The 27169-nt window shown below is 42.0% G+C and overlaps 1 protein-coding gene across 1 annotated transcript in view; it reads left to right on the forward strand.

The window, feature by feature from the left end:
• Positions 1–27169, forward strand: part of LOC106606698 (gamma-2-syntrophin) — an 84341-nt gene that overhangs the window by 20400 nt on the left and 36772 nt on the right. The window contains exons 2-9 of the mRNA XM_045694316.1: positions 4845–4982; positions 5515–5571; positions 7125–7182; positions 9266–9309; positions 11667–11708; positions 12606–12693; positions 14472–14563; positions 19835–19962. Coding sequence (XP_045550272.1) covers positions 4845–4982; positions 5515–5571; positions 7125–7182; positions 9266–9309; positions 11667–11708; positions 12606–12693; positions 14472–14563; positions 19835–19962 — 647 coding nt within the window. The remainder of the gene's footprint in view (positions 1–4844; positions 4983–5514; positions 5572–7124; positions 7183–9265; positions 9310–11666; positions 11709–12605; positions 12694–14471; positions 14564–19834; positions 19963–27169) is intronic.

A 27169-nucleotide genomic window follows, 5' to 3' on the forward strand; every position in this document is an offset into this window, starting at 1 on the left:
ATTTTAGAATATTCGCATACAATTTTTTTGTTGCCAATTGGATGGAAACCTAGCGACTGGCTTATGGCACTAATAGGCTTTGTACTTTCTTTTCACCCCATCTGCATCCAGATAGAATGCCAGATTTAATTATGGTGTAGTGTCCCCTCGTGTTTATTGTCCAGCAGTATTTTCCCTTAGTCTCTACATAAAGCTTTGAAGTATATTTCTCTCCTCCTGGAAATCGAGGGGGGGGAATGCATGACCTAAATTCCAAACTGTGTTTTAAAAAGAATTTGCTCCTTCTCTAAAACTTTAAAAGAGGCATGGATCAAACGTTTGTGCTATTACATCCTAGTAGATCACTCATTGGGTTTAGTGAAAACACACATTTGGATTAAAAGATTTGGATCTCAAGTATTTTTTTGCTATTTTAAATAATTGAGATTTACCACATTAACACTTTACTGGAAGTTCCTTCTTATGAAATGTTGTTGAAAACATAAAAGGTTCAACCAAAGTTAGAAAACCTAAAATAATAGAACCATATTTCTTTTGTATTGTGGTATATTTTTTTTTTGTGGTGTCATAGACTTCAAAATGAACAGTTCTTCTTTAGAAATTTCGACATGTCAACTTTCGTTAGCAGATTGTGTGATCTCTCCTGGCTAATTGCATCACCTGCAGTTGAGAAACATGGAAGGTGAAGACACTCAAGTGCACGTCGAAGAGCTCTGACAAGATGGGACGGGTACATGCCGTGTCTCTCTTCTCCCACCACCAGGGTACTGGGTCTTGAGGTGTGGGAAGTGAAGGCTTCTGTACAACTGCATCTTGTTGTGAACTCATTGAATGATGGCTGTACAGGGTGGCTCTGCGTTGTTTTCTTGAGCTATTTTTCCACGTTTTCAAAGAGCTCCTCTAAGGCGGACTTTTTGGTCTTCTTGTGACATTCTTGGGAAGAGAAAAAGGTGGTGCTTTATGCTTAAACAAAAATGGTGCTTAAGCAAGCATTGTTTTAATTCAAACTTATTGTTTAGTTGTACCTGAATTACTTCTGATCAATGCCAATAGTAGAATGGCGCTGGAGAGGATGGCTAACGTCTCATGTGCTCCTAACCAACTGTGTTATTTGTTAATTTTTTTGCATTGTTTGTAACTTATTTTGTACATAATGTTGTTGCTACCGTCTCTTATGACCGAAAATAACTTCTGGACATCAGAACAGCGATTACTCACCACGAATTGGTAGAAGTTTTTTCTTTTAACGAGTTCGACGAGTCCGACGCGAAGGATATACTGCTTTCCCGGGAACAGGCCCAAATTCCCGTCATTTGCGTGAAGAGAAGACGGAGAAAAAGGGGGCGGAGGTCGGGCTGCGTTCTGAGAATTCGTAGGTGAGCGAGTAAACCCCCACTGCCATCCGTTCTATTGGCAAACATGCAATCATTGGAAAATAAAATTGATGTCCTACGAGCAAAATGAAACTTCCAAAGTGACATTAAAAACTGTAATATCTTATGTTTCACCGAGTAGTGGCTGAACGACGACATGAACAACAGGCATTACACTGTAATGGTGCACGATATCTAAGGAAGTCTCAAGGTTTTGCTCACCTGAGGTAGAGTATCTCGTGATAAGCTGTAGACCACACTATTTTTTGTAGCTGTCTACATACCACCACAGACCGATGCTGGCATTAAGACCGCACTCAATGAGCTGTATACGGGCATAAGCAAGCAAGAAAATGCTCATCCAGAGGCGGCGCTCTTAGTGGACGGGGACTTTAATGTAGGGAAACTTAAATCCGGTTTTAGCAAATTTCCACCAGCATGTTAAATGTGCAACCAGAGGAGAAAAAAAACTCTAGACCACCTTTACTCCACACGCAGAGATACGTACAAAGCTCTCCCTCACCTTCCATTTTGGCAAATCTGACCATAATTCTATCCTCCTGATTCTGGCTTACAAGCAAAAATTAAAGCAGGAATTACCAGTGACTCAGTCAATGAAAAAGTGGTCAGATGAAGCAGATGCTAAGCTACAGGACTGTTTTGCTAGCACAGACTGGAATATGTTCTGGGATTCTTCCGGAGGCATTGAGGAGTACACAACATCAGTCATTGGCTTCATCAATAAGTGCATCGATGAAGTCGTCCCCACAGTGACTGTACATACATACCAGAAGCCATGGATAACAGGCAACATCTGCACTGAGCTAAAGGGTAGAGCTGCCGCTTTCAAGGAGCGGAACTCTAACACAGAAGCTTATAAGAAATCCTGCTTTGCCCGCTGACGAACCATCAAACAGGCAAAGTGTCAATACAGGACTAAGATTGAATCGTACTACACTGACTCCGACAGTCGTCGGATGTGGCAGGGCTTGCAAACTATTACAGACAAATCGGAGCACAGCCGAGAGCTGCCCAGTGACACGAGCCTTCCAGACGAGCCCAATTACTTCTATGCTCACTTCGAGGCAAGTAACACTGAAACATGCATGAGAGCATCAGCTGTTCTGGACGACTGTGTGATCACGCTCTGCGCAGCCGATGTGAGTAAGACCTTTAAACAGGTCAACATTCACAAGGCCGCAGGGCCAGATGGATTACCAGGATGTTTACTCCGAGCATGTGCTGACCAACTGGCAAGTGTCTTCACTGACATTTTCAACCTCTCCCTTTCTGAGTCTGTAATACCAACATGTTTCAAGCAGACCATCATAGTCCCTGTGCCCAAGAACACTAAGGTAACCTGCCTAAATGACTACCGACCCGTAGCACTCACGTCTGTGGCCATGAAGTGCTTTGAAAGGCTGGTCATGGCTCACATCAACACCATTATCCCAGAAACCCTAGACCCACTCCAATTTGCAAACCGCCCTAACAGATACACAGATGATGCAATCTCTATTGCACTCCACACTGCCTGAACAAAAGGAACACCTATGTGTGAATGCTATTCATTGACTACAGCTCAGCATTTAACACCATAGTGCCCTCAAAGCTCATCACTAAGCTAAGGATCCTGGGACTAAAAACCTCCCTCTGCAACTGGATCCTGGACTTCCTGACGAGCCTCCCCCAGGTGGTAAGGGTAGGTAACAACATATCCGCCACGCTGATCCTCAACACGGGGGCCCATCAGGGGTGAGTGCTCATTCCCCTCCTGTACTCCCTGCTCACTCATGACTGCACGGCCAGGCACGTCTCCAACACCCTCATTAATTTTGCCGATGACACAACAGTGGTAGGCCTTATCACCGACAACGAGGAGACAGCCTATAGGGAAGAGGTCAGAGACCTGGCTGTGTGGTGCCAGGACAACAACCTTTCCCTCAACGTGATCAAGACAAAGGAGATGATTGTGGACTACAGGAAAAGGAGCACACCCCTATTCTCATCGACGGGGCTGTAGTAGAGCAGGTTGAGAGCTTCAAGTTCCTTGGTGTCCACATCACCAACAAACTAACATGGTCCAAGCACACCAAGACAGTTGTGAAGAGGGCACGACAAAACCTATTCCACCTCAGGAGACTGAAAAGATTTGGCATGGGTCCTCAGATCTTCAAAAAGTTATACAGCTGCACCATCAAGAGCATCCTGACTGGTTGCATCACTGCCTGTTATGGCAACTGCTCGGCCTCCGACCGCAAGGCACTACAGAGGGTAGTACATCACTGGGGCCAAGCTTCCTGCCATCCAGGACCTCTATACAAGGTGGTGTCAGAGGAAGGCCCTAAAAATTGTCAAAGACTCCAGCCACCCTAGTCATAGACTGTTCTCTCTGCTACCGCATGGCAAGCGGTACCGGAGTGCCAAGACTAGGTCCAAGAGGCTTCTAAACAGCTTCTACCCCCAAGCCATAAGACTCCAAAACATCTAATCAAATGGCTACCCAGACCATTTGATTTGTCCACCCCTCGCCCCCTCTTTTAAACTGCTGCTACTCTGTTATTATCTATGCATAGTCGCTTTAATAACTCTACCTACATGTACATATTACCTCAATTACCTCAACTAATTAGTGCCCCCGCACATTGACTCTGTACCAATAGCCCCCAGTATATAGCCTCGCTATTGTTATTTTACTGCTGCTCTTTAATTATTTGTTACTTTTATTTGTTATTCTTATTTGAATTCATTTTTTGGTGTACATTTTTATTTTTTAACTGCATTATTGGTTAGGGGCTTGTTAGTAAGCATTTCACTGTGAGGTCTACAGTGTTGTATTTGGCTCATGTGACAAATACAGTTTGATTTGATAATACCTGAGTGCTTTAGTAAAATAAAAGACCATTCTAGAACTCTCAAAAATCCTCCATGCATTATTTTTCCAGCACATTATGCAAAAGCAAGAGATGGAACGAAAAAGAAGGCATAGAAATAAACCATGGAGGATATAATGTGAACAGCAGTAGCGGCACAAAACAGAGGGAAAAGAAAACAAATGTTAATAAATCTTAGTCTTTCTTTGAAGCAGCAGTGTACATCTGCTCGCTGAGATCCTGTTGTTAGTGAGAGAACTAGGCCACTAGAAGACTGGTTATTTGGACGACCCAATTACCTTAGGAACGGAGGACATGATAAATGCAGCCAAACAGATGGTCAAACATACTGTTGGTTTTACTCTCAGACCCTCAGGTTTTGGGTGATAAGATCAGTTGCTATACATTCAATTATTTTTATTTGTCTCAGGCCGGGATTCAAACCGTCAAAGATTAGCAACATCTCACCACATGGCGATCGAGTTTTATAATATTTACGTCCTGTTGTGGTGTAAACACAGTAGAGCCGACAAATCCACAGTCTACGTCCCAGTAACTCAGGCAGGTAAAATCCTATTTGTTTTCTATGTGTTCGCAGACAAAAGCTGGAATTGCCCTGCTGTATAACAAGGAGACCAGTAATACTTATGATGTTCGTCTGAAGCTGACTAAAGAGGTGTTGACCATACAGAAGCTGGATGTGGTTTGCACGAGAGGGTGTGACCCACAATTAAATGTAAGTACTTAAGATCTATCTTGACATTAAGGGGTCGCATGGGTGTCATAGTGGGCTTTCCTATACTTGGATTAACCAGGTACACATAACTAACCCTTTAAACTCAAACTGGTATTTGTGTGTGAATATATTTGTGTTCCTGTTACTCGGCGTTCATCGAAGGTGACCTGAAGTGACTTCAGTTCCGTTCACATTAATACCTGATGATGACGACAACTCAGCTGGCTTTTCACTTCCTGATACTGATGTCATAGCTCACGATAGCTTCAGTTGGATGTAATTGGGGACAGGAAAGATCTGACTCACATTTAGCTTTAGTATGGTCGTCAATTGTATAGCGTACATATACTGTATTGAAAATCTATAGTAATGGAAGTATCTTCTTTATGTTAGCATGGAGGCATTCTGTATCTGTCAATGTTAGGGTTTTGAGAGTGAGGATAATTGGAGGATGCACACTCAGGTGTTATCCTCCAACCTTGTTTCAACATTTCAAGATTATTTTACCAAGGTCAATTCCCATTTTTTAAAGCACAGAACTGTCGTTCTCCGAAGGCAGGCAGCTGGAGGTCTGGGCCTAAGCATCAAAGTAAGTGGTTACATTTTCATCAATAGAACATCTAAAGTGTATTGGACCTTTTATAAGAGATTCTAGACTCTGTTATAACAAACCTTAACGCAATGGTAAATCTAAGCGCAGGTGGTAGTCAGAAATATTTTTGTTGTTGTTGCTATTTTCACTATTACAATTATCAGCTGACTTGCTGGCGTTGGCGAGAAAGAGCTGGATTGTGATGAATATACAAGTTGTGGGTGTGTTGAGGCTTGGCCCTTCACTGGCCAATCAGAACGTGCTCCATGGTGAAATATGTGGTTGCTTCCACGTTGTGTATTTAGGGTCTTTTATGCATTGCCTTGGAATCAACTCCAATTCCAATGTTGATCCATTATAGTTTGTTAAATGGCTTAACAGAAATGAAATAACAGAATGTAGACCTATCTTTGTTAAATATGATTACTTTGAACCCATTTGCTGTCCACATTGTTCTAAGCAATTGCATGTTTTCAATAGCATTCACACTGATATAGGGGCTAGGCTTACTGTAAATTAAATGATGGCTGAGAATGGACTTGCCAAACATTGTCAATATGCAAGATTAAATTCATTATTGATAAGGCCTAACAAGAGAACAAATAATTCTAATCAAATTCGAAACAAAACGAAACAACAACCTGTTTTAAATAGGCTATGTCACACTTACAGGCATCATCATTTCTCCCTGTGGACATATAACATTAATACGACTCAGACTATGGAGGGTTTTACGCACGTCCAAAACGGGACGTTCAGGTCTAAAATAATGTGGGCCTGTCTACAATACATAGATTAAAAAGGAATGTCGGCTCACTGTTTTACTCCTCTCAAACTTTATATTTTAATTAAGCTTTGGTGATTAAGATTTATTTCCAAGCGGTCTCAGGAGCCAAACCGTTTATCGACAGTCTTGACTACTTTGCAATTGCATTGGGCAGAACAAAAAAAAGAATCCTTCATTGAGAGGAGAGGAGTCTATGCTTTGTTTTCAATCAAATAAAACAAAATGGGGAAAAAGTTTCGTTTTTTCTGTTTCTAAATAAGAAGTATAACGGCACTAAAAGCACGTTTAGGCTACTCTTGTTCCATGCACATATGGGCAGTGTGCATCACGGCTGGATAGGCTGTGTTTCAGCTGTCAGAATTCATGACATAACCAACTGTGTTACCACTAAAACCAGATTTTGGTTGGTCTTAAATATCCATCTCAGAGCTGCCAGAAATTAGCACTTTGGACACGCCTCAAATATTTCCACCCCTCCCATCTGAGCACAAGCGAGGTGACATAAGACAGGTAAACTGCCGAACCTGGTTTTTACATGACGGAATTGCTAACTAACGTGCGTTTGATACTAGTGCCGCCTTTGTCATTATGGGGTATCGTGTGTAGATTGAAAAAAACGATTTAATCCATTTTAGAATAAGGCTGTAACGTAACAAAATGTGGAAAAAGTCAAGGGGTCTGAATACTTTCTGAATGCACTATATATATAGAAATGTTACACATGTTACACATTTAAAAATGACCTTTCTCTTGTGTCTCCCAGGGGGGTGCTGAGCATAAAGTGCCTGTGGTCATTTCAAAGATGTTTAAAGATCAAGTAGGTAAGGCAGTATTGAACATTTCTACCAGTGATGTGGACTGAAACATCTGACGGTGATGTGGACTGAAACGTCTGACGGTGATGTGGACTAAAATATCTACCGGTGATGTGGACTGAAACATCTGACGGTGATGTGGACTGAAACGTCTGACGGTGATGTGGACTGAAACGTCTGACGGTGATGTGGACTGAAACGTCTGACGGTGATGTGGACTGAAACGTCTGACGGTGATGTGGACTAAAATATCTGACAGTGATGTGGACTGAAACATCGGACGGTGATGTGGACTGAAACATCTGACAGTGATGTGGACTGAAACATCTGACGGTGATGTGGACTGAAACATCCTACGGTGATGTGGACTGAAACATCGGACGGTGATGTGGACTGAAACATCGGACAGTGATGTGGACTGAAACATCTGACAGTGACGTGGACTGAAACATCGGACGGTGACGTGGACTGAAACATCGTACAGTGATGTGGACTGAAACATCGGACAGTGATGTGGACTGAAACATCCGACATGTTTAGTACCGTTATCAACGATATCAATATACAACACTTTAGGTTATGTTCCACTCATGTTTATACGTTTCTATGTCAGGTAATTATTGTATTACTACGTGGGTAACCTGAATGCAGTTGATCAACTGTACATGGAAATATGCTGACGAGGTATATAAAACAATCGTTTAATTGTAACGAATAGGAACTAGACCCATTCTGTTAGAGCCTCCCACTGCTCAGGATAACCCTGAGATTGAACCCTAAAATAGAAGGGCATCTTCTCTTTTGCCACATCCCCCAATTCCTTTCTGGTAGTGAAAGCAGAAAAGCATGCCTCTAATAAGCCAGAGAGGAACGTGCTTCTAGTAAGCCAGATAGGAACATGCTTCTAGTCACCCAGAGAGGAACATGCCTCTAATAACCCAGAGAGGAACATGCCTCTAATAAGCCAGAGAGGAACGTGCTTCTAGTCAGCCAGAGAGGAACATACTTCTAGTCACCCAGAGAGGAACATACTTCTAGTCACCCAGAGAGGAACATGCCTCAGAGGAAAGTTAACATGCTTCTAGTCTCCCAGAGAGGAACATTCTTCTAGTCACCCAGAGAGGAACATGCCTCAGAGGAAAGTTAACATGCTTCTAGTCACCCAGAGAGGAACATACTTCTAGTCACCCAGAGAGGAACATGCTTCTTGTCACCCAGAGAGGAACATGCCTCAGAGGAAAGTTAACATGCTTCTAGTCACCCAGAGAGGAACATGCTTCTAGTCACCCAGAGAGGAACATGCTTCTAGTCACCCAGAGAGGAACATACTTCTAGTCACCCAGAGAGGAACATGCCTCCGAGAGGAAAGTTAACATGCTTCTAGTCACCCAGAGAGGAACATGCTTCTAGTCACCCAGAGAGGAACATACTTCTAGTCACCCAGAGAGGAACATGCCTCCGAGAGGAAAGTTAACATGCTTCTAGTCACCCAGAGAGGAACATGCTTCTAGTCACCCAGAGAGGAACATGCTTCTTGTCACCCAGAGAGGAATATGCTTCTAGTCACCCAGAGAGGAACATGCTTCTAGTCACCCAGAGAGGAACATGCTTCTTGTCACCCAGAGAGGAATATGCTTCTAGTCACCCAGAGAGGAACATGCTTCTAGTCACCCAGAGAGGAACATGCTTCTTGTCACCCAGAGAGGAATATGCTTCTAGTCACCCAGAGAGGAACATGCTTCTAGTCACCCAGAGAGGAACATGCTTCTAGTCACCCAGAGAGGAACATGCTTCTAGTCACCCAGAGAGGAACATGCCTCCGAGAGGAAAGTTAACATGCTTCTTCAAAGATGAAAATCTTTTCAGCAGTTAAGAAGTTTCATTGTTTTGTTAACGCTGCTGCAAATGAGTTAATATCCCGATTAGTTCCATATTTCATGGTTTATTGTGTTCCTGAGAGCTCTGTGATGTCAGTGGAGATTAGGCAGACAGGAACATTGATATTTCCATCACATTGCCATGTATGAAATGAGTCATTATTTTGTAATGTTTTTATTAACCTTTCACACTCAACGATTGGCGCCCGCAGCATACCAAACCGGAAAGCTATTCGTTGGGGACGCTATGTTACAGGTTAGTGCACCCTCAGGTCAGAGGCGAAAGACGGAGAGATATGCTCTTTGAATTTTAATTGAGCTACCCTCTTTCACTGGAATGGGAGTTGTAATTTCACTTAGGGAACCTGAAAAGGAGCTATCTGATACTTTTATAAAATCAGTTTACATATGGAGATATTTGTATTGATTATACAACCAACAGATGAACAAACATATATTTATTCACATGACTATATGGGGTGGCAGGTAGCCTAGTGGTTAGAGCATTGGGCCAGTAACCAAAAGGTTGCTAGATCAAATCCCTGAGCTGACAAGGTAAAAGTCTGTCGTTCTGCTCCTGAACAAGGCAGTTAACCCACTGTTCCTAGGCAGTCATTGTAAATAAGAATTTGTTCTTAACTGACTTGCCTAGTTAAATAAATAAAAATACAAAATATGCTGGTATACAGTGAGGGAAAAAAGTGTTTGATCCCCTGCTGATTTTGTACGTTGGCCCACTGACAAAGAAATGATCAGTCTATAATTTTAATGGTAGGTTTATTTGAACAGTGAGAGACAGAATAACAACAACAAAAAATCCAGAAAAACGCATGTTGATTTGCATTTTAATAAGGGAAGTAAGTATTTGACCCCCTCTCAATCAGAAAGATTTCTGTCTCCCAGGTGTCTTTTATACAGGTAACGAGCTGAGATTAGGAGCACACTCTTAAAGGGAGTGCTCCTAATATCACCTTGTTACCTGTATAAAAGACACAGAAGCAAGCAATCAATCAATCAGGTTCCAAACTCTCCACCATGGCCAAGACCAAAGAGCTCTCCAAGGATGTCAGGGACAAGATTGTAGGCCTACACAAGGCTGGAATGGGCTACAAGACCATCGCCAAGCAGCTTGGTGAGAAGGTGACAACAGTTGGTGCGATTATTCGCAAATGGAAGAAACACAAAAGAACTGTCAATCTCCCTCGACCTGGGGCTCCATGCAAGATCTCACCTCGTGGAGTTGCAATGATCATGAGAACGGTGAGGAATCAGCCCAGAACTACACGGGAGGATCTTGTCAATGATCTCAAGGCAGCTGGGACCATAGTCACCAAGAAAACAATTGGTAACACACTACGCCGTGAAGGACTGAAATCCTGCAGCGCCCGCAAGGTCCTCCTGCTCAAGAAAGCACATATACATGCCCGTCTGAAGTTTGCCAATGAACATCTGAATAATTCAGAGTGACAACTGGGTGAAAGTGTTGTGGTCAGATGAGACCAAAATGGAGCTCTTTGGCATCAACTCAACTCGCGATGTTTGGAGGAGGAGGAATGCTGCCTATGACCCTAAGAACACCATCCCCACCGTCAAACATGGAGGTGGAAACATTATGCTTTGGGGGTGTTTTTCTGCTAAGGGGACAGGACAACTTCACCGCATCAAAGGGACGATGGACGGGGCCATGTACCGTAAAATCTTGGGTGAGAACCTCCTCCCTCAGCCAGGGCATTGAAAATGAGTCGTGGATGGGTATTCAGCATGACAATGACCCAAAACACACGGCCAAGGCAACAAAGGAGTGGCTCAAGAAGAAGCACATTAAGGTCCTGGAGTGGCCTAGCCAGTCTCCAGACCTTAATCCCAAAGAAAATCTGTGAAGGGAGCTGAAGGTTCGAGTTGCCAAACGTCAGCCTCGAAACCTTAATGACTTGGAGAAGATCTGCAAAGAGGAGTGGGACAAAATCCCTCCTGAGATGTGTGCAAACCTGGTGGCCAACTACAAGAAACGTCTGACCTCTGTGATTGCCAACAAGGGTTTTGCCACCAAGTACTAAGTCATGTTTTGCAGAGGGGTCAAATACTTATTTCCCTCATTAAAATGCAAATCATTTTATAACATTTTTGACATTCGTTTTTCTGGATTATTTTGTTGTTATTCTGTCTCTCACTGTTCAAATAAACCTACCATTAAAATTATAGACTGATCATTTCGTTGTCAGTGGGCAAACGTACAAAATCAGCAGGGGATCAAATACTTTTTTTCCCTCACTGTAGGTATGTTCTCTCATATGCAATTATCTTGTTGCCTTTGAAACACACGTCTTAGAATAAACTAGAGATTCTAGACATGGTTGTAAATTACTGAACAATATTTACAATGACACTGAACTGTCTTTATCATAGTTACAGTATACAGCACCACTCAGAAAACATGAGCACCCTGAGGTTCTCTACAGTGACTTTATCTTACATGTCCAAAAGCAAAACAAGATTGCATCTATTTGCATCACTTACATATGCCAAGGTCACTGTAATTGAGTTGGTGTTTCATTTCTAAATGAGAGTGTTTGTTAACTTTGTTCTTCATCCTTTCTTGTTTTCTCCGTTTAGATCAACGGTATCAATGTCGAAAACTGTAGTCATGAAGAAGTTGTGAGTATAATTTATTCAGCTTCTGCACAGACGTTGTCACATATAATATTTTCCCCAGATTAAATAAAATAAATATTTTCCCTGTGATTCCGCAAAACGGAGAGATGCTTGGTCAAGTGAGCGGAGCTCTGTCATGTCATGAAGGAGACTCATTGAGTTTGTTTTGTTTTTACTTGTCTGGACTGTGACAAATCGATAAGGAGTAGATTCATCACACAAAGGCTGCACGGAAATTGAGCTCCTAGTTTAAGAGAGCTATGATTCATCATTCTCTCTCTCGCTCTCTCAACAGCTGTTCTCTTTTATCACCTCCAGAACTTCTAAGCAATTTCACTTTAAAAAATACTTAAAGCGTATAAAGCCAAGCTGTCTTAATAGTAACAGACTATAGCAAAAAGAGTAACAACTGATGTTGTTGGGAAGAAGTCGAATAAATTAATTGTAGGCAATAGCTTATGGTCGTTTTATTATTGTATCACTTTTGCAATGTCATTGGAAAATATTTAATTTGGCCTGCTGCTAAAAAAAATACAAAATACACGTATTTCTTGACTTGGCTCTGTCTGTGCCATACCAAGTGTAAATACCATCTATAAATCAGATAATGGGGTTGTCTGATCTCAGACAAAGGGTAATTACATTCCATTGTTTGCTTGTATCTTGCTAGCTTCTCACCAGCAAATGAAAGGCTGTATTTGAAGATATAGTAGTGTATGTGATTACTGAAGAGACATTACTTCAGACAGGGTTAACTGCTGATTGCATATTCTGTATTTATTTCAAGTGTTGCGTCGCGTCTGTGCGTAAGTGCTGTACAGTTACATGTACTTGTAGGTGGCTATTTTTTGTTCATCTGAGACCCTCCCCCCCCCACCACCACCACCACCCCCCTGGCAGGTTCATCTCCTGCGGACTGCTGGAGAGGAAGTCACCATCACTGTTCGGTACCTCAGGGAAGTTCCATCATTTTTAAAGCTACCATTGGGTAAGAGTTCTGAGTGGATGGACCATTACCATTACATGTGCCGTGTCGTATTCTGTACTGTAACTACGCATTCAAAAAATGGAGAGGGAAGCTCAAGTGAAGCTGTCCGTTGGTTGACTGACTCAACCAATGGCCTGAAGACATGTTCATAAGCTTTCCTTTGTCTTCCTGTGGCAGCTGATCTAACTGAGGGTTGCTGTTTTCTGTAGAGGATTGATTAGAACAGTAGCTGGGACTTCTGTGCCAACCTAATGTCATATCAGAGACCTGCATTTGTCTCTGCTGGCCTCCCTGCCTGGCCTGCAGCATGCAGGAGACAGAATGTCAGCAGGCTGGTGTATTCTGTGGTTACATTGTTAAAAACAGACCAAAAACATTCAATGTGATAACGAGGTTGGCACATAATAGCTTGGTGTCCAAAATCCGAGCAGCCATATTGCTGGCGAACTAGGAACGACTACATAATGAGTCTGGAAATGGTCCTTTGAAGTTGTCGGCATGGTGAGTCAACAATGAAGCTGTTGAGCTTTATGCTGATTGGTTGGATGAGAGAGAGGAGCTCCAATAGACCTAGTTGTATTCTTAGCTATGCTAATTCCCCACATGGTACGGGTCCCAGGCTAGGGGACCAATGCTTTTGACAAGACATACTAGCACAAGGCCCTCTTTAAATTCTCTACCGCCTGGCCAAGGGGCTCTGATACCTGAGGTGCCCAGAGAGGCAGCCGTGGTGCTCTGATACCTGAGGTACCCAGAGAGGCAGCCGTGGTGCTCTGATACCTGAGGTGCCCAGAGAGGCAGCCGTGGTGCTCTGATACCTGAGGTACCCAGAGAGGCAGCCGTGGTGCTCTGATACCTGAGGTACCCAGAGAGGCAGCCGTGGTGCTCTGATACCTGAGGTACCCAGAGAGGCAGCCGTGGTGCTCTGATACCTGAGGTACCCAGAGAGGCAGCCGTGGTGCTCTGATACCTGAGGTACCCAGAGAGGCAGCCGTGGTGCTCTGATACCTGAGGTACCCAGAGAGGCAGCCGTGGTGCTCTGATACCTGAGGTACCCAGAGAGGCAGCCGTGGTGCTCTGATACCTGAGGTACCCAGAGAGGCAGCCGTGGTGCTCTGATACCTGAGGTACCCAGAGAGGCAGCCGTGGTGCTCTGATACCTGAGGTACCCAGAGAGGCAGCCGTGGTGCTCTGATACCTGAGGTACCCAGAGAGGCAGCCGTGGTGCTCTGATACCTGAGGTACCCAGAGAGGCAGCCGTGGTGCTCTGATACCTGAGGTACCCAGAGAGGCAGCCGTGGTGCTCTGATACCTGAGGTACCCAGAGAGGCAGATGTAGTGTTTGGTCGCTGCTTGTGTGTTTTTTAGTTTTTGTTTGTAATCTTGTCTGTTGATTCTGTTTACTGTGGCAGCACCATTTCACTTAATCACTTTCTGAGTGTATGTACTTGTGCTTGGAGAATAAAGGTGAGACTGATTCTGAGGCTGGTTTTGTGACTGAGGCTGGTTTTTTGACTGAGGCTGGTTTTGTGACTGAGGCTAGTTTTGTGACTGAGGCTGATTTTGTGACAGGCTGATTTTGTGACAGGCTGATTCTGTGACTGAGGCTGATTCTGTGACTGAGGCTGATTCTGTGACTGAGGCTGATTCTGTGACTGAGGCTGGTTTTGTGACTAAGGCTGATGTTGTGACAGGCTGATTCTGAGGATTATTCTGAGGCTGATCACATAAAGTAGTTCATGTTTCAACAATATAACATTTGCTCTCATGGTTTTCAGGCTCTCCTGTAACATCCGCTGGTCAAAGTAGCAGAGTCTCTTCACCACTATTTGACAGTGGTTTACATTTAAATGGGAATTCTAGCAACACAGTAAGTAAACCTTAATGAAATTGCATTGTTTTTCTTACATTAAATGTTCTTGTGATTCCCGTATCATGCATTAATTTCACACTAATACACAGTGACAATTTTAGAAAGCTCCCAATACCTGGTTTGTGGATTTGATGTCTGGTTTAGACTGAGGGAGGAGGTGAGGATGTAAGTTGACAGGTGTAAGGAATCCTACAGTGACCCCCCCCCCCCATAGTAAGATTAAAGCACAATGCTTGAAATAAACAAACCATTGCTACAGCCATACTCACCTCACTTGGCAGTGAGCCAATGAGGGCGATGGCAGCAAGTCAGAGTGAGCTTAGCATCACATTAGTGACATTGCCTTCCTCAGCCCTGAAGTACCGTTGCCCCTTTGTTCATAACAGCTCCAAGTTCTGTAGTAGTTGTGAGTATGACAGACTACTTTAGAGTACAGGATACTGTTGGAAACCTCATATGGAATCCCAGAGAAGATAGGTAGCCTACATGTACATTCAACTGTACATTCCATCATATATACATACACAGTGTGTGTGTACAGTTGAAGTCGGAAGTTTACATACACCTTCGCCAAATACACTAGAACTCAGTTTTTCACAATTCCTGACATTTAATCCTAGTAAAAATTCCCTGTCTTAGGTCAGTTAGGATCACCACTTTATTGTAAAAATGTGACATGTCAGAATAATAATAATAAAGAGAATGATTTATTTCAGCTTTAATTTCTTTCATCACATTCCCAGTGGGTTAGAAGTTTACATACACTCAATTAGTATTTGGTAGCATTGCCTTTAAATTGTTTAACTTGGGTCAAACGTTTCGGGTAGCCTTCCACAAGCTTCCCACAATAAGTTGGGTGAATTTTGGCCCATTCCTCCTGACAGAGCTGGTGTAACTGAGTCAGGTTTGTAGGCCTCCTTGCTCACACATGCTTTTTCAGTTCTGCCCACAAATTTTCTATAGGATTGAGTTCAGGGCTTTGTGATGGCCTCTCCAATACCTTGACTTTGTTATCCTTAAGCCATTTTGCCACAACTTTGGAAGTATGCTTGGGGTCATTGTCCATTTGGAAGACCCATTTGCGACCAAGCTTTAACTTCCTGACTGATGTCTTGAGATGTTGCTTCAATATGTTCACATAATTTTCCTGAGTCATGATGCCATCTATTTTGTGAAGTGCACCAATCCCTCCTGCAGCAAAGCACCCCCACAACATGATGCTGCCACCCCCGTACTTCACGGTTGGGATGGTGTTCTTCGGCTTGCAAGCATCCCCCTTTTTCCTCCAAACATAACGATGGTCATTATGGCCAAACAGTTTTATTTTTGTTTCATCAGACCAGAGGATATTTCTCCAGAAAGTACGATCTTTGTGCAGTTGCAAACCGTAGTCTGGCTTTTTTATGGCAGTTTTGGAGCAGTGGCTTCTTCCTTGCTGAGCGGCCTTTCAGGTTGTGTCGATATAGGACTAGTTTTAGTGTGGATATAGATACTTTTGTGTCTGTTTCCTCCAGCATCTTCACAAGGTCCTTTGTTGTTTTTCTGGGATTAATTTGCACTTTTTGCACCTAAGTACGTTAATTTCTAGGAGACAGAACGTGTCTCCTTCCTGAGCGGTATGATGGCTGCGTGGTCCCATGGTGTTTATACTCGCGTACTATTGTTTGTACAGATGAACGTGGAACATTCAGGCGTTTGGAAATTGCTCCCAAGGATGAGCCAGACTTGTGGAGGTCTACAATCTTTTTCTGAGGTCTTGGCTGATTTCTTTAGATTTTCGCATGATGTCAAGCAAAGAGGCACTGAGTTTGAAGGTAGGCCTTGAAATACATCCACAGGTACACCTCCAATTGACTCAAATGATGTCAATTAGCCTATCAGAAGCTTCTAAAGCCATGACATCATTTTCTAGAATTTTCCAAGCTGTTTAAAGGCACAGTCAACTTAGTGTATGTAAACTTCTGACCCACTAGAATTGTTATACAGTGAATTATAAGTGAAATAATCTGTCTGTAAACAATTGTTGGAAAAATTACTTGTGTCATGCAGAAAGTAGATGTCCTATCTGACTTGCCAAAACTATAGTTTGTTAACAAGAAATTTGTGGAGTGGTTGAAAAACGAGTTTTAATGACTCCAACCTAAGGTTATGTAAACTTCCGACTTCAACTGTATATACAGTACCAGTCAAAAGTTTGGACACACCTACTCATTCAAGGGTTTTTCTTTATTTTTATTATTTTCTACCTTGTAGAGTAATAGTGAAGACATCAAGACTATGAAATAACACATATGGAGTCATGTAGTAACCAAAAAATTGTTAAACAAATCAAAATATATTTTATATTTGAGATTCCTTTGCCTTGATGACAGCTTTGCACACTCTTGGCATTCTCTCTAATTAATTAATTAAAAGTTATTTCCACAAATTAACTTTTAACAAGGCACACCTGTTAATTGAAATGCATTACAGGTGACTACCTCATGAAGCTGGTTGAGAGAATGCCAAGTGTGTGCAAAGCTGTCAAGGCAAAGAGTAGCTACTTAGTTTAACACTTTTTTGGTTACTACAGGATTCCATAAGTGTTATTTTATAGTTTTGATGTGTTCACTATTATTCTACAATGTAGGAAAATAGTAAAAAATAATTAAGAAAAACCCTTGAATGAGTAGGTGTGTCCAAACTTTTGACTGATACTGTATATCTGGACTCCGACATTGCTCATCTTAATATTTCAACATTTCTTAATTCGAATTCTTTTACTTTTAGATTTTTGTGTATTTTTGTGTATTGTTAGATATTACTGCACTTTTGGAGCTACGAACATACGTAATTATCACTAGTCAGGATATGACTCAGACGTAAACACAGGAGGCGGATAGTTTGATCCTCAGAATGTTTATTATAACAAAGGGGCAGGCAAAGGGCAGGTCTAGGGCAGGCAGAGGTTCGTAAATCCAGGTCAGAGTCAATCGGGGACAGAACGGCAGACGGGCTCAGGGTCAGGACAGGCAGAATGGTCAAAACCAAGAAGACTAGAAAATAAACCTTGAGAACAGGAGAAAACAGGAAACACGCTGATAAGACCTGACAAAACAAGACGAACTGGCAACAGACAAACAGAAAACGCAGGTATAAATACACAGGGGATAATGGGGAAAAATAGGAGACCCCTGGTGGGGTGGGGGAGGGGTGGAGACATGCACAAGACAGGTGAAACAGATCAGGGTGTGCCTGCCAGCAATAACATCTGCTAGTAGTTGGAGCCTGAGCGTAGTATTGAAACCGAGACTGTTGGTACATTATACACAAATATGTAGCTGCTTAAATATCTTCATGTAAATATACAGTACATGTAAATCATTATCTAAGAGAAATGCATGTCTTGCAGCTAGATTGAGCCTGATTTACCATCCTACATCACAGTGATCTGAATGCCCTAAAACACAGTTTTGCCAGCGTACACATTTCATTCCATGCAGATGAACATTCTTACAAAGGCCAGCTACATATTCATGTTTTGTTAACATCAGTATGAATGCCTGACTGAACATACTTTAAAAAATATATATTATTATTAACGAGTGCAGCTGATTCAATTCACAGAAATACTTCATACCCTGATAGTCTTTGAACATTAAATATTTGAGCACTGAGCTCTGTGGACTGCATTATCACTGTATTCCCATTTTATTCACATACTTATGTCACCTGTGGGATAATATACTCGGGACACATGGTTACCTACGCATAAACAAGTCAGGTTTGACTTAATGTGACACAATGGGTCAGCTGGCTGGGTTATCACAATGGGTCAGCTGGCTGGGTTATCACAATGGGTCAGCTGGCTGGGTTATCACAATGGGTCAGCTGGCTGGGTTATCACAATGGGTCAGCTGGCTGGGTTCTCTACAGTAAATTCTGAGGTTGAGAGGGCAGGTGGCTGACAAACACAATTAGCTGGCCAGTTTCCTCACACACACACACACACACACACACACACACACACACACACACACACACACACACACACACACACACACACACACACACACACACACACACACACACACACACACACACACACACACACACACACACACACACACACACAAAATAAATACTCTCCCGAGTTGAAAAACATGCAATAGGAAAAGCTGCCTTGAAGCCACAACAAACTGCTCACGTCACGTTGGATCACTGTATCAGGAGTGTTCAATTTCTGCATCCTCTGGTGTTTTTCATAGTGAGGAAGCAGGACATAGATGACATGTTTCTAGCTTGTTTGGTTTCTTCTGTAAAATGATATAATAGCGGTCAACCACCTTGGACCATGTAGACTAGATACTGAAACCCATGGTGGAGTGTCCTTTTTGACCTTGTTCTCCCTGCAACTGATGGATGTAGCTAAAACTGCTGGGGAAAAATGCTGCTCTGTAATTGCTTAGTTCACACAACAACAACAAAAAAGATTATCCCAGACAGTTTTTCCCTTCCTTTAGCATTCTTGTTTTCATGCCTGCAGGTGATTTATAATTCTCTAAGCTTGTCATCTCTTTAGGTGCCGTCAGCATTGACATGATTGACATTGTTTTCCTTTCATTGCCCCCAGGAGGTCTTCCTATTGATTAATTTACATGCCTCCAAATAATGACGCTTTGGTATTTGTTTTGCCTCCGAAATATCACAAGGTATAGAAGAGGGAATTCTACGAAGGACAAGCGTGGCAGCTTAGCTTTTGTTTCCCACGTCCTAGGTGTAAGCAGAGACCTTGTCCCTCTAGTCCGCGCTGACATCCAGATAGTATTACATTTCTTGTCATCTCTACCACTCAACTTTGAAAGTATAGTCAAGTGTAATTATTGAGCGTCTCTAACATAAATTGAACAAGGGAGAATCGTTTGCTGTGGAAAGTAGCCATGATTGGTTATAGCCTTAGGTTAGAGGGAAAGCAAATGATTTGTTCAACAATATGTGCCAGGTACTATGATTGGCAAATGGGTAAATGCCATTGTGAAATCCAACGGCATTGTAAGTTAAAGATGTGCTCACTAGGTTACCATAAGTGATCACTAATCACTAATAATGAATAGTTTATACAGTAAGTAAAAGGGGGTATCATCCTATCGAGTGCAAAATGGACTGAAAGTAGGACGTTGTTTTTAGAATTCCCTTTGAATGCACAATGATCAAAGTGACCTAGCCAGTGAATGAGAGGAGACCCCCTGAGAGGAGACCCTCACTGCCTTCTTCATTTGACCCACGTAGGATCCACCCTCGCCCTCCAAACCCTCGGCTAATGAACCAAAGTACGAGAAGCGCTGGCTGGATGCAGTGTCCCTACCCTTGTTGATGGCCCGAGCCTCCAGATACAAAGCCGTAACGGCTAAATTAAGGTAAGGTAATCCTGTGTGATGTAATTCACCTCTGAGGCCTACAGTTCACCCAGAGCTGCTGTTGGTTTTACAAGCACTTTTCATTTAGGTGAGAGGGTGTTCACTATCTATCCCCATGCATGCAAGGTCAGCGCTGCAGCAGGGCCCAGACAGTGAAGCATGATAGGAAGGTTTAACTTTAACACATTGAATTGGTTCTTCTAGAGATATAAACAACATCAAATGAATGCAGGAAATCCCTTCCTTTTTCTGCTAGATAATCAATCAAATTCAATTAAGCCCTTTTTACATCAGCTAATGTCACAAAGTGCTATTCAGAAACCCAGCCTAAAACCCCAAACAGCAAGCAATGCATATGTAGAAGCACAGTGGCTAGGAAAAACTCCCTAGAAAGGCAGGAACCTAGGAAGTGATGTAAGAGATATGGCAGTCCTCTAGAGCCCCAATGGAGCTGTTATTTTAGAAATAAACAAAGTAGTAATCAATGGATATCTTTGTTAGTTATAACTCAAATACATTATCGCTGTTAGTCACAACCTGATACCAAATGATGCATTATGGTGCTTGATTCTGTGAATTCAAAAATAAAAAATAAAATATATGAAAAGAGTGAAAGTGCTCTTTAAACATGTTTTTAATAATTATTGATACCCATAATCACACTTTTCAGGCTTAATTAATGAAGACAATATTGAGTGGACATATTTTATAAGAAGTAATTATCTGGCACTCAAAAATAATATATGAAGGTACTGCTTCAGCATATTAATGGGAAGATTTATAATAAACACAAGACAGGCTGATGCACTCAATTTCTTGATTAAAGATATTCCATTTGATGAGTTCTTTCTAATTAAGGATGAGACCTTATTAGTGTTATTGGAGTTGACAACATGGCACTAACTAACTTTGAATAAAGTTTTTACCAGGATGTGTATGTAAACATGAATCATCTGTGAACACGATCTTTCTTTCTCTCTACATCATTATCCCCACTATTAACGTTATTATCCTCATCATCTACGTCATTATGCCCACCATCTACGTCATTATGCCCACCATCTACGTCACTATGCCCACCATCTATGTCATTATCCCCACCATCTACGTCATTATGCCCACCATCTACGTCATTATCCCCACCATCTACGTCATTATCCCCACCATCTACGTCATTATCCCCACCATCTACGTCATTATGCCCACCATCTACGTCATTATCCCCACCATCTACGTCATTATGCCCACCATCTACGTCACTATGCCCACCATCTATGTCATTATCCCCACCATCTATGTCATTATGCCCACCATCTATGTCATTATGCCCACCATCTACATCATTATCCCCACCATCTATGTCATTATCCTCACCATCTATGTCACTATGCTCACCATCTGTCATTATCCCTACCATCTACAGCGAGGGAAAAAAGTATTTGATCCCCTACTGATTTTGTACTTGTGCCCACTGACAAAGAAATGATAAGTCTATAATTTTAATGGTAGGTTTATTTGAACAGTGAGAGACAGAATAACAACAAAAGAATCCAGAAAAACGCATGTCAAAAATTTTATAAAATGATTTGCATTTTAATGAGGGAAATAAGTATTTGACCCCCTCTCAATCAGAAAGATTTCTGGCTCCCAGGTGTCTTTTATACAGATAACGAGCTGAGATTAGGAGCACACTCTTAAAGGGAGTGCTCCTAATCTCAGTTTGTTACCTGTATAAAAGACACCTGTCCACAGAAGCAATCAATCAGCTTCCAAACTCTCCACCATGGCCAAGACCAAAGAGCTCTCCAAGGATGTCAGGGACAAGATTGTAGGCCTACACAAGGCTGGAATGGGCTACAAGACCATCGCCAAGCAGCTTGGTGAGAAGGTGACAACAGTTGGTGCGATTATTCGCAAATGGAAGAAACACAAAAGAACTGTCAATCTCCCTCGGCCTGGGGCTCCATGCAAGAGCTCACCTCGTGGAGTTGCAATGATCATGAGAATGGTGAGGAATCAGCCCAGAACTACACGGGAGGATCTTGTCAATGATCTCAAGGCAGCTGGGACCATAGTCACCAAGAAAACAATTGGTAACACACTACGCCGTGAAGGACTGAAATCCTGCAGCGCCCGCAAGGTCCCCCTGCTCAAGAAAGCACATATACGTGCCCGTCTGAAGTTTGCCAATGAACATCTGGATGATTCAGAAGACAACTGGATGAAAGTGTTGTGGTCAGATGAGACCAAAATGGAGCTCTTTGGCATCAACTCAACTCGCCGTGTTTGGAGGAGGAGGAATACTGCCTATGACCCCAAGAACACCATCCCCACCGTCAAACATGGAGGTGGAAACATTATGCTTTGGGGGTGTTTTTCTGCTAAGGGGACAGGACAACTTCACCGCATCAAAGGGACGATGGACGGGGCCATGTACCATCAAATCTTGGGTGAGAACCTCCTTCCCTCAGCCAGGGCATTGAAAATGGGTTGTGGATGGGTATTCCAGCATGACAATGACCCAAAACACACGGCCAAGGCAACAAAGGAGTGGCTCAAGAAGAGGCACAATAAGGTCCTGGAGTGGCCTAGCCAGTCTCCAGACCTTAATCCCATAGAAAATCTGTGGAGGGAGCTGAAGGTTCGAGTTGCCAAAAGTCAGCCTCGAAACCTTCATGACTTGGAGAAGATCTGCAAAGAGGAGTGGGACAAAATCCCTCCTGAGATGTGTGCAAACCTGGTGGCCAACTACAAGAAACGTCTGACCTCTGTGATTGCCAACAAGGGTTTTGCCTGCAAGTACTAAGTCATGTTTTGCAGAGGGGTCAAATACTTATTTCCCTCATTAAAATGCAAATCAATTTATAAAATTTTTGACATGCGTTTTTCTGGATTTTTTTGTTGTTATTCTGTCTCTCACTGTTCAAATAAACCTACCATTAAAATTATAGACTTATCATTTCTTTGTCAGTGGGCAAACGTACAAAATCAGCAGGGGATCAAATACTTTTTTCCCTCACTGTATGTCATTATCCCCACCATCTACGTCACTATCCCCACCTTCTATGTCATTATCCCCACCATCTACGTCACTATGCCTACCATATACATCATTATCCCCACCATATACATCATTATCCCCACCATATACATCATTATCCCCACCATCTACGTCACTATGCCTACCATATACATCATTATCCCCACCATATACATCATTATCCCCACCATCTACGTCATTATGCCCACCATCTACGTCATTATGCCCACCATCTACATCATTATGCCCACCATCTAGGTCATTATCCCCACCTTCTATGTCATTATCCCCACCATCTACGTCACTATGCCCACCATCTACGTCACTATGCCTACCATATACATCATTATCCCCACCATCTACGTCATTATCCCCACCATCTACATCATTATCCCCATAATCTACAGTATCAGTCAAAAGTTGACACACTTTCTCATTCAGGGTTTTTTTTCTTTATTTTTACTATTTTCTACATTGTAGAATAATAGTGAAGACATTACAGATGCTGAAGTTGAGTACAGATCTCTCACATTACAGATGCTGAAGTTGAGTACAGATCTCTCACATTACAGATGCTGAAGTTGAGTACAGATCTCTCACATTATAGATGCTGAAGTTGAGTACAGATCTCTCACATTACAGATGCTGAAGTTGAGTACAGATCTCTCACATTACAGATGCTGAAGTTGAGTACAGATCTCTCACATTATAGATGCTGAAGTTGAGTACAGATCTCGCACATTATAGATGCTGAAGTTGAGTACAGATCTCTCACATTAATGATGCTGAAGTTGAGTACAGATCTCTCACATTATAGATGCTGAAGTTGAGTACAGATCTCTCACATTAATGATGCTGAAGTTGAGTACAGATCTCTCACATTATAGATGCTGAAGTTGAGTACAGATCTCTCACATTATAGATGCTGAAGTTGAGTACAGATCTCTCACATTATAGATGCTGAAGTTGAGTACAGATCTCTCACATTATAGATGCTGAAGTTGAGTGCCCTACGGCGTGGTTCTATTTCTATCTCCATGACTAGTAAACAGATTATGCACACTCTGCTGTTCCTGGACATACACTCTTAGAAGAAAATGTGCTGAAGGCAGAAGGTTAGAGTTGCCAAACGTCAGCCTTGAAACCTTAATGACTTGGAGAAGATCTGCAAAGAGGAGTGGGACAAAATCCCTCCTGAGATGTGTGCAAACCTGGTGGCCAACTACAAGAAACGTCTGACCTCTGTGATTGCCAACAAGGGTTTTTCCACCAAGTACTAAGTCATGTTTTGCAGAGGGGTCAAATACTTATTGCCCTCATTAAAATGCAAATCAATTTATAAAATTTTTGACATGCGTTTTTCTGGAGGGAAAAAAGTATTTGATCCTCTGCTGATTTTGTACGTTTGCCCACTGACAAAGAAATGATCAGTCTATCATTTTAATGGTAGGTTTATTTGAACAGTGGATTAGTTTCACAGCTATCCTTCTTTTTCTTCTTCTTGGATTATTATCACAGCTCTCATTCTTCTTGGATTAATATCACAGCTCTCCTTCTTTATCTTGGAATAGTATCACATCCCTCCTTCCTCTTGGATTTGTATCACAGCTGTCCATTTTCTTCCTCTTGGATTAGTTTCACATCTATCCATCTTCTTCTTCTTGCATTAGTATCACAGCTATCCTTCTTCTTCTTCTTCTTGGATTAATATCACAGCTATCCTTTTTCTTCTTCTTCTTGGATTAATATCACAGCTATCCTTTTTCTTCTTGGATTACTATCACATCTCTCCTTCTTGGATTAGTATCACAGCTATCCTTATTGGATTTGTATCACAGCTATCCATCTTCTTCCTCTTGGAATAGTTTCACATCTATCCATCTTCTTCCTCTTGAATTAGTTTCACATCTATCTTATACTTCTTCTTGGATTAGTATCACATCTCTCCTTCTTGGATTACTATCACAGCTATCCTTATTTTTCTTCTTCTTGGATTGGTATCACAGCTATCCTTCTTCTTCTTGGATCAGTATCACAGCTATCCTTCCTCTTGGATTAGTATCACAGCTATCCTTCTTCTTGGATCAGTATCACAGCTATCCTTCTTCTTCTTGGATCAGTATCACAGCTATCCTTCCTCTTGGATTAGTATCACAGCTATCCTTCTTCTTGGATCAGTATCACAGCTATCCTTCCTCTTGGATTAGTATCACAGCTCTCCTTCTTCTTGGATTAGTATCAAAGCTATCCTTCTTCTTCCTCTTGGATTAGTATCACAGCTATCCTTCTTGCATTAGTATCACAGCTATCCTTCTTCTTGGATTATTATCACAGCTATTCTTCTTCTTGGATTAGTATCACAGCTCTCCTTCTTCTTGGATCAGTATCACAGCTATCCTTCTTCTTGGATCAATATCACAGCTATCCTTCTTCTTGGATCAGTATCACAGCTATCCTTCTTCTTGGATTAGTATCACAGCTATCCTTCTTCTTCTTGGATTAGTGTCACAGCTATCCTTCTTCTTGGATCAGTATCACAGCTATCCTTCTTCTTCTTGGATCAGTATCACAGCTATCCTTCTTCTTCTTGGATTAGTATCACAGCTATCCTTCTTCTTCTTGGATCAGTATCACAGCTATCCTTCTTCTTCTTGGATTAGTATCACAGCTATCCTTCTTCTTCTTGGATCAGTATCACAGCTATCCTTCTTCTTCTTGGATGAGTATCACAGCTATCCTTCTTCTTGGATCAGTATCACAGCTATCCTTCTTCTTGGATTAGTATCACAGCTATCCTTCTTCTTCTTGGATCAGTATCACAGCTATCCTTCTTCTTGGATCAGTATCACAGCTATCCTTCTTCTTCTTGGATTAGTATCACAGCTATCCTTCTTCTTCTTGGATCAGTATCACAGCTATCCTTCTTCTTGGATCAGTATCACAGCTATCCTTCTTCTTGGATCAGTATCACAGCTATCCTTCTTCTTGGATCAGTATCACAGCTATCCTTCTTCTTCTTGGATTAGTATCACAGCTATCCTTCTTCTTGGATCAGTATCACAGCTATCCTTCTTCTTGGATCAGTATCACAGCTATCCTTCTTCTTGGATCAGTATCACAGCTATCCTTCTTCTTCTTGGATCAGTATCACAGCTATCCTTCTTCTTGGATTAGTATCACAGCTATCCTTCTTCTTCTTGGATCAGTATCACAGCTATCCTTCTTCTTGGATCAGTATCACAGCTATCCTTCTTCTTCTTGGATTAGTATCACAGCTATCCTTCTTCTTCTTGGATCAGTATCACAGCTATCCTTCTTCTTCTTGGATTAGTATCACAGCTATCCTTCTTCTTGGATTAGTATCACAGCTATCCTTCTTCTTCTTGGATCAGTATCACAGCTATCCTTCTTCTTCTTGGATTAGTATCACAGCTATCCTTCTTCTTCTTGGATCAGTATCACAGCTATCCTTCTTCTTCTTGGATTAGTATCACAGCTATCCTTCTTCTTCTTGGATCAGTATCACAGCTATCCTTCTTCTTGGATCAGTATCACAGCTATCCTTCTTCTTCTTGGATTAGTATCACAGCTATCCTTCTTCTTCTTGGATCAGTATCACAGCTATCCTTCTTCTTGGATTAGTATCACAGCTATCCTTCTTCTTCTTGGATCAGTATCACAGCTATCCTTCTTCTTCTTGGATTAGTATCACAGCTATCCTTCTTCTTCTTGGATCAGTATCACAGCTATCCTTCTTCTTGGATCAGTATCACAGCTATCCTTCTTCTTGGATCAGTATCACAGCTATCCTTCTTCTTGGATCAGTATCACAGCTATCCTTCTTCTTCTTGGATTAGTATCACAGCTATCCTTCTTCTTGGATCAGTATCACAGCTATCCTTCTTCTTGGATCAGTATCACAGCTATCCTTCTTCTTGGATCAGTATCACAGCTATCCTTCTTCTTCTTGGATCAGTATCACAGCTATCCTTCTTCTTGGATTAGTATCACAGCTATCCTTCTTCTTCTTGGATCAGTATCACAGCTATCCTTCTTCTTGGATCAGTATCACAGCTATCCTTCTTCTTCTTGGATTAGTATCACAGCTATCCTTCTTCTTCTTGGATCAGTATCACAGCTATCCTTCTTCTTCTTGGATTAGTATCA

Source organism: Salmo salar, chromosome ssa01, assembly GCF_905237065.1.
Source record: "Salmo salar chromosome ssa01, Ssal_v3.1, whole genome shotgun sequence".
In the NCBI taxonomy this organism is placed as follows: Eukaryota; Metazoa; Chordata; class Actinopteri; order Salmoniformes; family Salmonidae; genus Salmo; species Salmo salar.